This window comes from Erythrolamprus reginae, chromosome 1, assembly GCF_031021105.1.
Source record: "Erythrolamprus reginae isolate rEryReg1 chromosome 1, rEryReg1.hap1, whole genome shotgun sequence".
Classification (NCBI taxonomy): domain Eukaryota; kingdom Metazoa; phylum Chordata; class Lepidosauria; order Squamata; family Dipsadidae; genus Erythrolamprus; species Erythrolamprus reginae.
In genome coordinates this window covers 406381057-406393702 of record NC_091950.1, presented here as the reverse complement: position 1 = coordinate 406393702, position 12646 = coordinate 406381057, and the positions used below count along the sequence as shown (strand labels likewise).

Sequence of the window (12646 nt, the reverse complement as noted above, 5' to 3'; positions counted from 1 at the left end):
ACACCACACACGGCGCGCACAACCGGCGAAAAAAGAGAAAGAGGCAGGCGCGGCAGCTCCGGGAATACAGGGAAAGCCGGAGTCCCTTCGTTGGACTCGCCCCTGAGGTGCTGCTCGCTCGCCCGGGTCCGCCTTTCATATCCGAGGCAGTGCTCCTCTCCTTGCTGCCACCGCTGCTGCTGCCGCCGCTGCTCCTGCTTGGGAACGTGTTTCTACGCGCTACCGCCGAGGAGACGACGCCAACATGAGACGCGGGAGGTGCAGGGTTTGGCCACGTCCAATAGCCCATTGGAAGGTGGGAGGGGGGATGGAGGGGGGGTGATTGGAGGGAGAGAAGACGCCGTGGAGGTGGGGGGGTGGAGACCGAAAGGAAAGGTTCGGCAGGGGAGGGGGGGCGACCGCGTCCCTTCCTTTTCCTCGAAGCGTTTGTGTGCTGAAATGCCCTCCCTCTGACTCGCCGAAGCCCGAAGACGAGCCGGCCCCGGTGCCTGGGACAATATAAGACATACCCCCAAAGTAAGACACAGTGGGGCTTTTGGGGGTAAAAAGAAAGTAAGACACTGCCTTACTATCGGGGAAACACGGTAGTTCAATTTTATTTTCGGAGCTGGTTCAATTTTATTTTCTACATCACCAAATCCATTTTGTTCAGGCAAAATGGGGAGAATGGGGGCAATGCCAATCTCTGGGGGGAGCTGATTCCAGAGGGCCGGAGCTAGTTCAATTTTATTTTCAGAGCTGGTTCAATTTTATTTTCTACATCACCAAATCCATTTTGTTCAGGCAAACATTTCAGAAAATGGGAATTCAACTACATATATAGCTGATGCCCTACTGAATTTAATTATTTTCCTAATAAAATTTTCTAAAGTGCTAATTAAGCATATTATATTTAATAAGGTAAAAAGCACTTACCACATTTTTCATTAAAAAGATTTTCAACTTTCAGTTTTAAATCAGTAATCTTGGCATTCCAGGCCTCTGTCAAAATATAATGGAAATTATTTCATTCAATTCTATTATATTTTTGTTTCCCTAATAACTCAAATGGAGTTCTTCAGAACACGTTACTGATAGATTCCATAACATTTAATATGCAATAAAATTACACTGCTAATTAGTGTTGTTCCCTCACTAATTTAACATTTTAGCTACAAACCTTGAAATATGAAAGGCTTTTTACTACCAAAAAACAACCAACATCTAATTTACTGCAAACCAGAATGGATAGGTGAAGATACAGTATATAGACTGTATTAATGCACAACCTAGTAGACATGTAAATATCCTGTCTTCTAATTAAAAATTCTAATAAAATTAAGCAGCTTGATTTAACATAAAAGAAAATTTTCTTACAAACTTACCAAAAGAAAACTCTCTTCCTCTAGGCTTAAAACCTGTATTGGATCCATTGGTTTGAGGATTAATTCTAACATCTGACGTTGATACCCTATTAGCAGGACCTATACAGCATATTGAAACATAACAAATACATTCCATTTTAGAACTAGCTTAAAGTTCCAATTTCAGGGTGCATATCCTGAATATGTAGTCAAAACTTCCAGTGTTTTCTAAGAACCTAGTCTGCAAAGCACACCTTTATCTGAGACAGTAAAAGACACATCACAAGACGCAAACTACACTAAACTATTCTCAAAGTAGTTGCAATTGGATAAGGCATATATTTAAAAGCAAAAACAGGCAGCAATATAAATAACTCCTTTTAAGGCTGACATGTTCCATCAAATGTTTTTTTCATGCAAGATGACTGATTGCATGATAGGAAATTTAATTTAATGTATTAGATTTGTATGCCGCCCCTCTCCGTAGACTTGGGAGCGGCTCACAACAAAATACCTGTTTGGTTCCTTAACCTTTCTAAAGGATTTCTCCAAAGGTCACTGCCTGAGGATCCAGAAATACAATTCCCAGTTTAAATATATTTCAGTAAGCCATTATTCCAATATACATATGGGGAAATTAAGAACTATATAGAAAATTCTCTTGATAGGGTAAGATTCAGCAAGATTTGAAAGCTGCTCTCCAAGAGAAGGCAAAATGTGTCAACCTTCTAGCAAAATATTAGTTTTCAAAATTATTAGAACATGCATTCTATGAATTCTGAGTCTAGGTTGAAACGTAATTATTTGTTTTAAGCAGTGGATATTCAGAATTTTTTATTATTAAAATGTTAAATTTCAGACTTGAATTGGATCATTTCAAATTCTCCAATGATTTTTTTTCAAAGTTTCAGCGATACACCTAGGCCATTTTGAGCTATGTTCTGATAAAAATTTCCAAGTGGACTTATTTCCTACATAATCCCAAACAATTATCCTTAAGGGGAAATAATTGGGCAAATTCCATACCTTCATCTACAGTAACTTCAATCTCGGGAACTTTAGAGTTGCTTACAGGACTTTGTGCAGAGTTTGAGCTGCTGGGACTCTGAGATCCTACAGAGATGTTTATTATTTGTATACATTAAAAGCCATTACTTTTTGCATGATTTAGGCAGCTATATATCAAAACTGTTTAACATAATTAATAAAACATTTCTGTCAGCAGATTTAATAGGTGGAGAAACATTTCTCTTTTTGCACAGTATAAAACTAAATGGCTTTTGTCCTTTCTAATGAAGAATTTATCATTAAACTGCATTTTATGATGACCTAAACAAGAGGCACAGAAGGAGATATAGCAGTTAAATGAATGGAAGCAAAGCATTATTCAAGGGTGTCTTAAATAAAATAAAATAATTTAAGTCTATTGGGAGGAAAAGATGTAACACTGGCCTGATGTTTCCTCTTTGCATTGGCTGAAGCAATGCGGGCCGGCCCCTTACATTTTCCAGGATGGCCCCAGATCATGGATGGGATCCGGCCCGCACGCCTTGTGTGTGACACCCCTGTACTAGAGCAAGAGGGACACACTTTAAAAAACATTTCTTCCATAGAGCGTCCCTTAATGGGTGCATCTCAGTTAACCAGCATTCTAAACCCACAGAAATAAGTAGCACTAATACAAAACAGTAGGGTTCTTGATGCTGTCCAGGCTTGGTTGTTTTCTTGCAAATGTTTCATTGCGAAATTAGGTAACATCATCAAATCAATACTAATCCAAAATCTAATTTAAATAGGAAACTATGTAGAAAAGAGAATACATATGATTTAACAGCCACCACAAATTTCAGCAGTAATACTTTCAAAAGTCTAATGTATGATGCAATAAACTATGATAATAAAAGCTTCCTTCTTTGCATTTATTTTTAAAATGCGTATACAGTATCCTCTTTCAACACCAGATTTTTCCATTTTGTAGTATTTCAGCTTCTTAGTAACTTACCTGAAGTGTTCACTTTACAAGCCAATTCTGGAGGCAAGTATGAGGTAACAAGCTCTGGCCTACAAATCAGAATGTTTATTTTTACTAAGGCATTCTCGCAATCACTCAAAATACATAAATTATCTATGGGATTACTGTAGGGAATAATGTTTGTGGACATTTTGCAAGGAAAATAGACTAGAAGGAAATTATCTCTTTTGTTAGGATTAAGAAGCAATTACCGTATATACTCGAGTATAAGCCGAGTTTTTTAGCCCCAAAAATGGGCTGAAAAACACAGCCTCGGCTTATACTCGGGTCATTGACAAAGTCACCACACGAGGGCGCCATTGCTTGAGCCAGAGCGAGGAGGCACCAGCTTTTGTCTCCTCTCCCACGCCGTAGTTCCTCTCCCTAGCTCAAGCAAAGAAGGCAGCCATTTGCAATGGTGAGTCGGATTAAAAAGGCCCCCTGCTGTCAGATTCTCCTCCCCCTCCTTTGAAAGGATTTAAACTGTTTAAAAAATGGTATTTTGTGGTAGTTGCTGTCCTTGCTTGGATAGGATCTAATAATGTGTTATGAGGCAGAGCTAGACAGGAATTCTTTTTCTATCTGTCTATCTTTCTATCTATCTATTTTTCTATCTATCTATTTTTCTATCTATCTATCTATCTATCTGTATCTATTTCTTTCTATCTATCTATCTATCTATCTATTTTTCTATCTGTCTGTCTGTCTGTTTATCTTTCTATCTATCTATATCTATCTATCTATCTATCTATCATCTATCTGTATCTATTTCTATCTATCTATTTTTCTATCTAACTATTTTTCTTTCTATCTATCTATCTATCTGTATCTATTTCTATCTATCTATCTATCTATCTATCTATTTTTCTATCTGTCTGTCTGTCTATCTATCTTTCTATCTATATCTATCTATCTATTTCTATCTATCTATTTCTATCTATCTATCTATCTATCTATCTATCTATCTATCTATCTATCTATCTATCTATTTGGTTTTCTATGCTGATAACCTCACAGCAGCTAATGCTGAAGCTCTTCTTTGGATACACTTATTTGTTTGTTTATTTATTTAATTGGATTTGTATGCAATCCCTCTCCAAGGACTCAGGGTGGCTCACAGCATATATAAAAACAGAACAATAATGTAAATCCAATTAATGATGAGAAGGAATCCAGTTTTGAAGGATTTTAACTCTTAGGTTTTAGCTTCCTGATCGAGCTACTTTTTTTACTTTTTAATTTATTGTTAATATTGTTAATTTGTTTACCCTCTTTTAAATTTACAGAGCTAGTTTACTGGTTTTCTTTAAAATAAATATTCTAAAACATGTCTCAATTAATGTAATTTTATTGTTTTCCATTTTTATAAGTTACCAGTAGCCACTGCATTTTCTAACCTCGGCTTATACTCGGGTCAATACGTTTTCCCAGTTTTTGTGGCAAAATTTGGTGCCTCGGCTTATACTCGGGTCGGCTTATACTCGAGTATATACGGTAGTCAACATTTTATAAACATCACCTACTGTACTGCTATTTAAAATAGCAGCAATATAAAGAGTGCCCCAGCAGAACCAGAGCTAGGTAACTGAGCCAGATAATTGAGAATTCATCTAATTGGTGAAATTAGAACATAACGATTGTTAATCTTGATCCCATTATGACTGTATTATGTTCTTCAATCCTAGCCACATTTCAAATGAATAACTGATAATAATCAAAAGTGCTCTTGGCATCTCTATGCTAATGGAAAGAAGACTAACTGCACCTCATTCAAAGTGCAAGTTTTAATGTTTAATGCCAGTGTCTTAGCGTCAAAGATTCAACAAACCACAATCAAATCTCTATTCACAACATGGACTAAGATCACAATTAAACGGATGTCTTGTTAAATTAAGAAACCTACCAGAGAAAATAAAAATGAAATCGAATAAATAATACCAAATAATAAACACATTAAAAAGTAACTATCCACATACTTCTTTACAATGAATTTAATTTTTCCACTGCCCCGCACAATTCTTTCCAGGCGTGGTATTCCAAACCAGGTTGGGCTTCGAAAGGGGATTCCTTCAGGCAAGCCTTCTACATATAGATGGTCAGGATTTGACTCAAAGATAGGATAAGGAACTTTTACTGCTTCACTGAGACCCAGAGCTTGTGCTGCAAAGCAAGCATAACTTGATTTGGATCAAATTCCTGTCATAGAAATGGCGTTCAAAGATAAAACTCACCCACCAAAGGCACAGATATTTACTCAATCTTTCTACAGCAACTTAACAGTTAATTAAATTCAGGTTTTGATTGTTATTATATTGGTGATACCATTCCAAGTACGATTTCGTACATAAAATATTTTAAAAAATTAAACTTTCCTTTAATCAAATGAAAGGGCTTTTTAAAAACTTTGCTGAACCTCTCAATAAAAAAAAAAATGTTCTGGTCAGTCATCCTTTTAAAGCAGGAATGACAATTCTAATTCAGAATGTCTTACACAGACATTACTCCAATATAAATTTCATTTTAGCATGGCAAGACAATTCAATTCTGAATGTCTTTCTCTGCTAGCATGACTAATTTCCTTGCCACTGCCTCAGATATAATATGAACGGTATAAATACATAGATATTCAAGTGAATTTCAGCACTTATACTATTCTATTTGTATTTCCCTGAATAAATATAATTATTTGTTGTCTTTTCCCACTTTTTTCATATGAAAATCAAATCAAGCTATTCAAAAGTCGACTAGGATTAATGGTGATCTATAACTAAAAAAAGGAGGGGGGGAGAATCAAGGCATCACAATTCTTCTCCAGATACAGCAATATGCAATATTTTTTATATATCACCTTTATTATTAAATAACCCATTAACATTATTTTATAGAAGTTCTAGAAACTTCGGCATGTGCAGTTTCACTCACGCCCTTTCCAAAAACAAGATATTAATCAGAACACAAGAATTATGAATACAGTTTAGTGTTTATTTTGTATGTTTGCGTGAAATTTCAGTACTACCTAGCAAACAAATGTTTCACCTACCAAATTTCATATTAAATATTTCTTCTACTTGTTTCCTCAATTTTGTGATTCTGACATTCCAATCTTCTTTGACTGGAATTAAAATAAAATACAAAAAACATAGATTGCACTTTAATAATAAGATACAATAACATTCTATTAACATGAAAGTTAGTTACAAAAATATCTGTCATTTACTATTAGATCTTATTATCTCATAAATATTATTTTCCATCTATAATTATCTTGGGCCAGGCAGCCATTTACATCAGTTTTGGAGTACTGTGATTTATAATCAATTTTTAGCTGATGGTGTTGTTGCAGAGAATAAAAAGCAGTAATAAGTATGTTGAAAATTCAAGCTAAGGTCTAAGTTATTATTAGACCCTATCATTCCTTGGCATGCTACGGAGTCTACGGAGAGGGGCGGCATACAAATCTAATAAATAAATAAATAATAAATAAATGCTATCTAATTGATCCTACATATGCAGCATGCTATCTAATTGATCCTACATATGCAGCAACATATCTGGGTTGATTTATCTGGATGGGCCCAATATTCTCAGCAAAGTTAAAATATTCAGATGTGTTTAGATCTCATATTTAGCTGCAACAGTAGAGACAATGCAATTGCTCAACTTCAAAATACAGATTTAGTAACCTAAAGTAGTCAATAATCTAACTTTCTTTATATGATAAAAAGGTATTGAATAATGAAATATAATCTATACATTTATGACCACAAGATTTTTAGCCTTGGTAGAAGAGTGGAGCCTATGGCTCGCTAGATTTCACTTAATTTTAAGTCAAGGTAGCGCCTAGCTACCAATGTCACTTATTGAAAATTGTAACATTTGGAAGCTTGCAAATTTTATATGGTAAGCATTATTGAATCCTTATCTTTCAAATCACAATACATAAGTAAAAACAAAGGGAGAACATCAAGCTATCTCAGAAAGAAAAGAAATGTAGTTCCATACTCTTATCTTTAGATATAAAATGGGTGGGGGGTGGGAAAGGCACTTCTACAGAAAAGTGGGAAAGATGTCTCTATCACCTTAAGAATCACTTATCTTACCTGGCATGTTTGTTCTTGGTTGAGTAACTTCTGTGGAAGAGATTGTGAGTAGTTCTTGCCTAAAATTTAAGAAATATAGAAAATGGTTCTATGGTACTTATCCTTCAAATATTTAGGGTCTCTTTTCTGAATTATATATTATGAAAATTATTTTGAAACAACTCCATTAGGTTATAGCAGCTCAAAATGCAAAATAGTACAGAGCGTACTCATTAATTTTAAATGCATTGAAAACATATAAACCCTATTTGTTTTATTCATCATTAAGACTACACAAACATTGTTTTATAATCTTACAATGTTATAATTCAGACTGGTTTTCAACTGGAGTCCCCAACTATCACACAAGGGATAAATTATATATTTACCAGAAGGTCAAGAAAAGGACCGTTGAACTTACCTGAACGGTCTTCTCGATGCACTGCGAGGAGAGTCCAACATGGGTGATACTTCAGCCTGATTGGTTAGGAACTGAGTTAGATTAGCATAATAATTAGCTCCGCCCTGTAGCCACCCCCCTATAGCTCAGTCAAAAAAAAACGAAGGAGTAGTGCAATTAACACAACTTTATTAACTCAACAATAAAACTCGACTGAGCCCCTGGGCCAAATGGCCGGGATGGGATTGGACTCTCCTCGCAGTGCATCGAGAAGACCGTTCAGGTAAGTTCAACGGTCCTTCTCCAATGCACTGCTGCGGAGAGTCCAACATGGGATATACCCAAGATCAAGATAACAGGGCGGGAGAAGGCTGGACCAGGGGCGCATGTAATTCACACACCCTCTGCAGCACTCTCCGGCCAAAGGCCGCATCAGAGGACCCAAATGAGTCCAGTTTGTAGTGTCTAATGAATGTATTTGGGGTGGTCCAAGTCGCAGCTCGGCAGATGTCCTCCAAGGGAGCCTGCGTGGACCACGCCGCAGAAGTCGCCGCACTCCTCGTGGAATGCGCCGTGACATTCTCCGGTGCTGTTCGTGATCTTGCCGTATATGCAGTAGTTATACAGGAAGTCACCCAGCGACTCAACGTTGTAGGAGATACCTTGGCTCCCATCGTAGATGTTGCAAAGGACACGAAAAGAGCCTCTGTTCTTCGGAATGTGGCCGTCCGGCGAATGTAGATCTTTACCGCTCTACGCACGTCTAGCTTGTGCCAGCGTAGTTCCAGCGGGTGGTTCCCCTGTGCGCAGAAGTCAGGGAGAACAATGTCATTGGACCTATGAAACAAGGTGTTCACCTTTGTCAGGAAGGTTGGGTCCAGGCGTAACACCACTCTATTGGGGTGGAAGCGGCATAAGTCTGGTCTGACCGAAAGGGCCGTAAGTTCGGATACTCTTCTGGCCGATGTGATGGCCACTAAGAAGGCTGTTTTGAAAGACAATAGTCGAAGTGAAACAGTACGGAGCGGCTCGAAGGGAGGCGCTGTTAGGGTGTCCAGGACAAAGGAAAGGTCCCATGATGGAAATCTGTGTACTGTTGGAGGCCGGAGATTGGAGGCTCCCTTGAGAAAATCCCTCACCCAGGGGTGATGGGAGATGGATCTCCAGTCATTAAGCTTGACTATGGTGGAGATTGCTGCCACCTGCCTGCGAAGGGTATTCGGGGCTAGCCCTTTGTCCAAGCCTACTTGTAAGAAGGTTAGCACGTGGTCCACTGATGCTGATTGTGGATCCACTCCCTTAGCCGTGCAGAATTGGAAAAAGGCTGACCAGGTGGCCTGGTATATCCTTGTGGTGGAAGGCCTCCGGGCTGCCTGAATTGTGGCTATTACGTCCTCCGGAAGTGCCGCTGCCTTCATTCTGGTCCCCTCAAGTGCCACGCGGCAAGCTTCCACCACTGGGGGTCTGGATGGCAGACTGACCCCTGGCTGAGGGAGACCAGGCTGATTGGAAGCCGCCATGGTGGTGATGTTGACAGGTCCATCAGGTCCGCGAACCATGGGCGGCGTGGCCAGTAAGGTGCGATTAATATTATCTCCGCTCTCTCCGCTATCAGTTTTGCAATTGTCCGATGGATGAGACTTACTGGTGGAAAGGCGTACAATAGGCCCTCCGGCCATGGGCTCCTGAGGGCATTGACCCTCTCGGCTCCCGGTGACGGGAAGCGGGAGAAAAAGCGTTGCAGGTGAGTGTTGTCCGACGTGGCAAACAGGTCCACTAGCGGCTTTCCATACCTCCTTATCACAGCCTGGAACGCCTCCTTTCCCAGGTGCCACTCTCCTGGGTGTAGGGTGGACCTGCTGAGCCAGTCCGCCTGCACATTGTCCACTCCCGAGATATGCTCTGCTCTGAGGGATAGCAGGTTTGACTCTGCCCAAGACATGAGGGCGTTGGCCTCCTGCATTAGCCTGCCCGACCTCGTTCCCCCCTGGTGGTTTATGTGGGAACGAGTGGCCACATTGTCCGTGAGTACCAGTATATGACTGGCCTGACACTCCTTGTGGAAGGCTTGAAGAGCTAGGAAGACCGCTCTCAGCTCTAGAAGATTGATGTTGGTGTCTTCTAGATCCGCTGAAGTCCACAGTCCCTGTGTCACCTGTGTCTCCGAGTGTGCTCCCCAGCCCGTGAGACTGGCGTCTGTGGTGATGACCAGTTCGGTTGTCCTCAGGAAGGTGGAACCCTGAAGCAGGGCCGACGAGCGCCACCACGGGAGGGAACGTCTGACCACTCTCGGTATTGACACTAGGCGATGAGAGTGGCTGGATCGACTTCGTTGGTAAGGAAGGAGAAACCACTGTAGGGGCCTGGTGTGGAGACGGGCCCAAGGGACAATCTCGATGCAGGAGACAAAGGTCCCGAGCACCTGCGATAGGAAGGCCAAGGATGCCAGCTTTTGCTGACAAAGAAGATTTACCATCTCTTGGATCTTTAGTCGACGTTCCTGGGACAGAAAGACCTTGCCTATTTGGGAGTCTATCACTGTTCCCAAGTGAGGGATACATGTAGTGGGAGTCAGATGACTCTTGAGGAAGTTGATTGTGAAGCCATGATCCCTTAGGGCTTGAATGGTCACCTGTAGATCTGACTGTGCTCTCTCTGGATCCCTCGATAAGATGACTATATCGTCCAGATACGCCATCAGGCGCACTGAACTGGATCTGAGGGATGCCGTTAAAATGTCCAAGAGCTTCGTGAAAGTCCGCGGTGCGGATGACAGACCGAATGGCATTGCCCTGTACTGGTAGTGAAGGTCGTTGATGCAGAACCTGAGGTATTGGCGGTGGTCTGCGTGCACTGGTACGTGGAGATATGCCTCCTTTAGATCTATGGAGGTCATCCAATCGCCTCTTCTTATGCAGGCAAGAATAGTGTGGAGTGAATGCATTTTGAACCTGACATACTTGATGTACAGGTTGAGCTGCTTCAGGTTCAAGATCAGCCTGCATCCCCCCGAGGCTTTTGGTACCACGAAAACTATCGAGTAATACCCCGTCCCCCGCTGATCTGGGGGGACCGGCTCTATAGCCCCAATGTCCAACAGGTGAAGGACCTCTTGCTGCAAGAGAGCCCTCTTGTGGGGGCAGCTGGTCCAGGGACATTGGATAAAACGCTGAGGTGGTGGGTAAAGAAAATTGAGTCTGAGACCCTGGTAGACAGTATTGAGGGCCCACGAATCTGTGGTTGTACCGCTCCAAGCTGAGGCAAATGCCTGGAGGCGGCCTCCAATAGGGATCTCCATAGCCCAGTCATTTTTGTCCACGGAATCCCCTCTGGTTGGTGTTTCCGAAGGGTTTCCTGGATTGCTGGTACTGCCTACCCCTATTGTTGTATCCACCTCTGCTACTCCTGAACGCGTTCTGGTTGTATCCACTGGAGTAAGGCCTTGGATTCTGTGTGCCCGCCGTGGCAGGCTCCTGGCGAAAGGGCTGGCGGCGATAGAAGGGAGTCTGGCGTCTATCTGCTCGCCTGGCTGATCTTGGTAAGACCTTTTTCTTGTCCTTATCTTCAATAAGGACCTTGTCTAATGACTGGCCAAAAAGTTCTGACCCGTGAAAGGGTGCTGAAGCTAGGCGCCATTTAGACTTAGCGTCAGCTTGCCAGGATCGAAGCCAAAGCAGTCTTCTGGATGACAGGGTAGCTGCCATTGCTCTAGAGGCGAATTTTGTTGCGTTTAAGGTGGCATCCGCTGAGAATTCGGATGCCAAGATCAGTTTACTTAGGTCCTGCCTAAGTCGCCCATCTTCTGGGCCCACCCTGGCTTGCATCTCTTGTAGCCAGAGGATACTGGTCCTGTTGAAAAAGGAGGCGGCCGCGGTCGCTCTCAAGGCCCATGAAGCCATCTGATGGGTCTTGTGAATGAGTGTCTCTGCTCTCTTATCCTCCGGCTTTAATCCCTCAGCCAGGTCCGACGGGACCACCGCGTTGGAGACCAAACTCGCAACTGGTTGATCAATGGTCGGAAAGGATAGTAAGTCCTCAATTTCTGGATCGAAGGTATAGAATCTACGATCCATCATAGAAGGCCCCTGTGCTGCCGCTGGATGTTCCCATGGGCGTTTGACACTATCCACAAAAATCTGTGAAGATGGTATGTGGTGGGATTCCTTTTGTGGCTTATTGAATAGCCTCTCAGCTGGTTGTAAGCCTGCTGCTGCCACGGGAGGCTTGGAAGCATCCGTTACCGTGGCTACTAGTTTAGCCTTCCTTAAAAGGACATCGTAGAGGGCCGGTTTGAAAAGCATCACTGACACGGGTTGGTCTGGTGGTGGGGCCTCATCCTCTGACAGGTCGCATTCGTGATCTGTGTCCATCTCCTCCTCCTCCATTTCAGACTCTTGTGGGAAAGTGGAGGCATGTGGTACAGACCAAAGGTCCCTCCTAGGAGGCCTATTCTGCGATTCATCCTTCTGTTGGGAGCCAATGGACACGCCCTGCGTATATGCAGTGGTTAACATGTCTTGCAAGGCAGGTGGCATGGACTGCCAGGTCTCATTGGCCCTCAGCCCCGCTGCTGATGGGGTGAATGTTGCAGAAGGGGGTGCATAACGTGGTTGAGGAGGCTGGTACCATGATTGGGTCTGGGGCATTAAGAAGTCAGACCTCTGTGGTTCAAACAGCTGCTGAGGAGCCTGTCTTTCAGGGGATAACTCTGCACTGTGTACAGAAGCCCCAGAATTTCCTTGTGCCCCTGGGGAGCAGCTTGGAAGCCATTGTGGCAAGCCTGGCTGAGCTGGGCAAGTAGGCAGTGGGAGAG

General features: G+C 42.1%; 1 protein-coding gene across 1 annotated transcript in view; it reads right to left on the bottom strand.

The window, feature by feature from the left end:
• GTF2I (general transcription factor IIi) overlaps positions 1-12646 on the bottom strand; it is a 98287-nt gene that overhangs the window by 18988 nt on the left and 66653 nt on the right. The window contains 7 exon segments of the mRNA XM_070735230.1: positions 916-981; positions 1365-1463; positions 2370-2456; positions 3346-3404; positions 5331-5514; positions 6395-6466; positions 7455-7513. Coding sequence (XP_070591331.1) covers positions 916-981; positions 1365-1463; positions 2370-2456; positions 3346-3404; positions 5331-5514; positions 6395-6466; positions 7455-7513 — 626 coding nt within the window.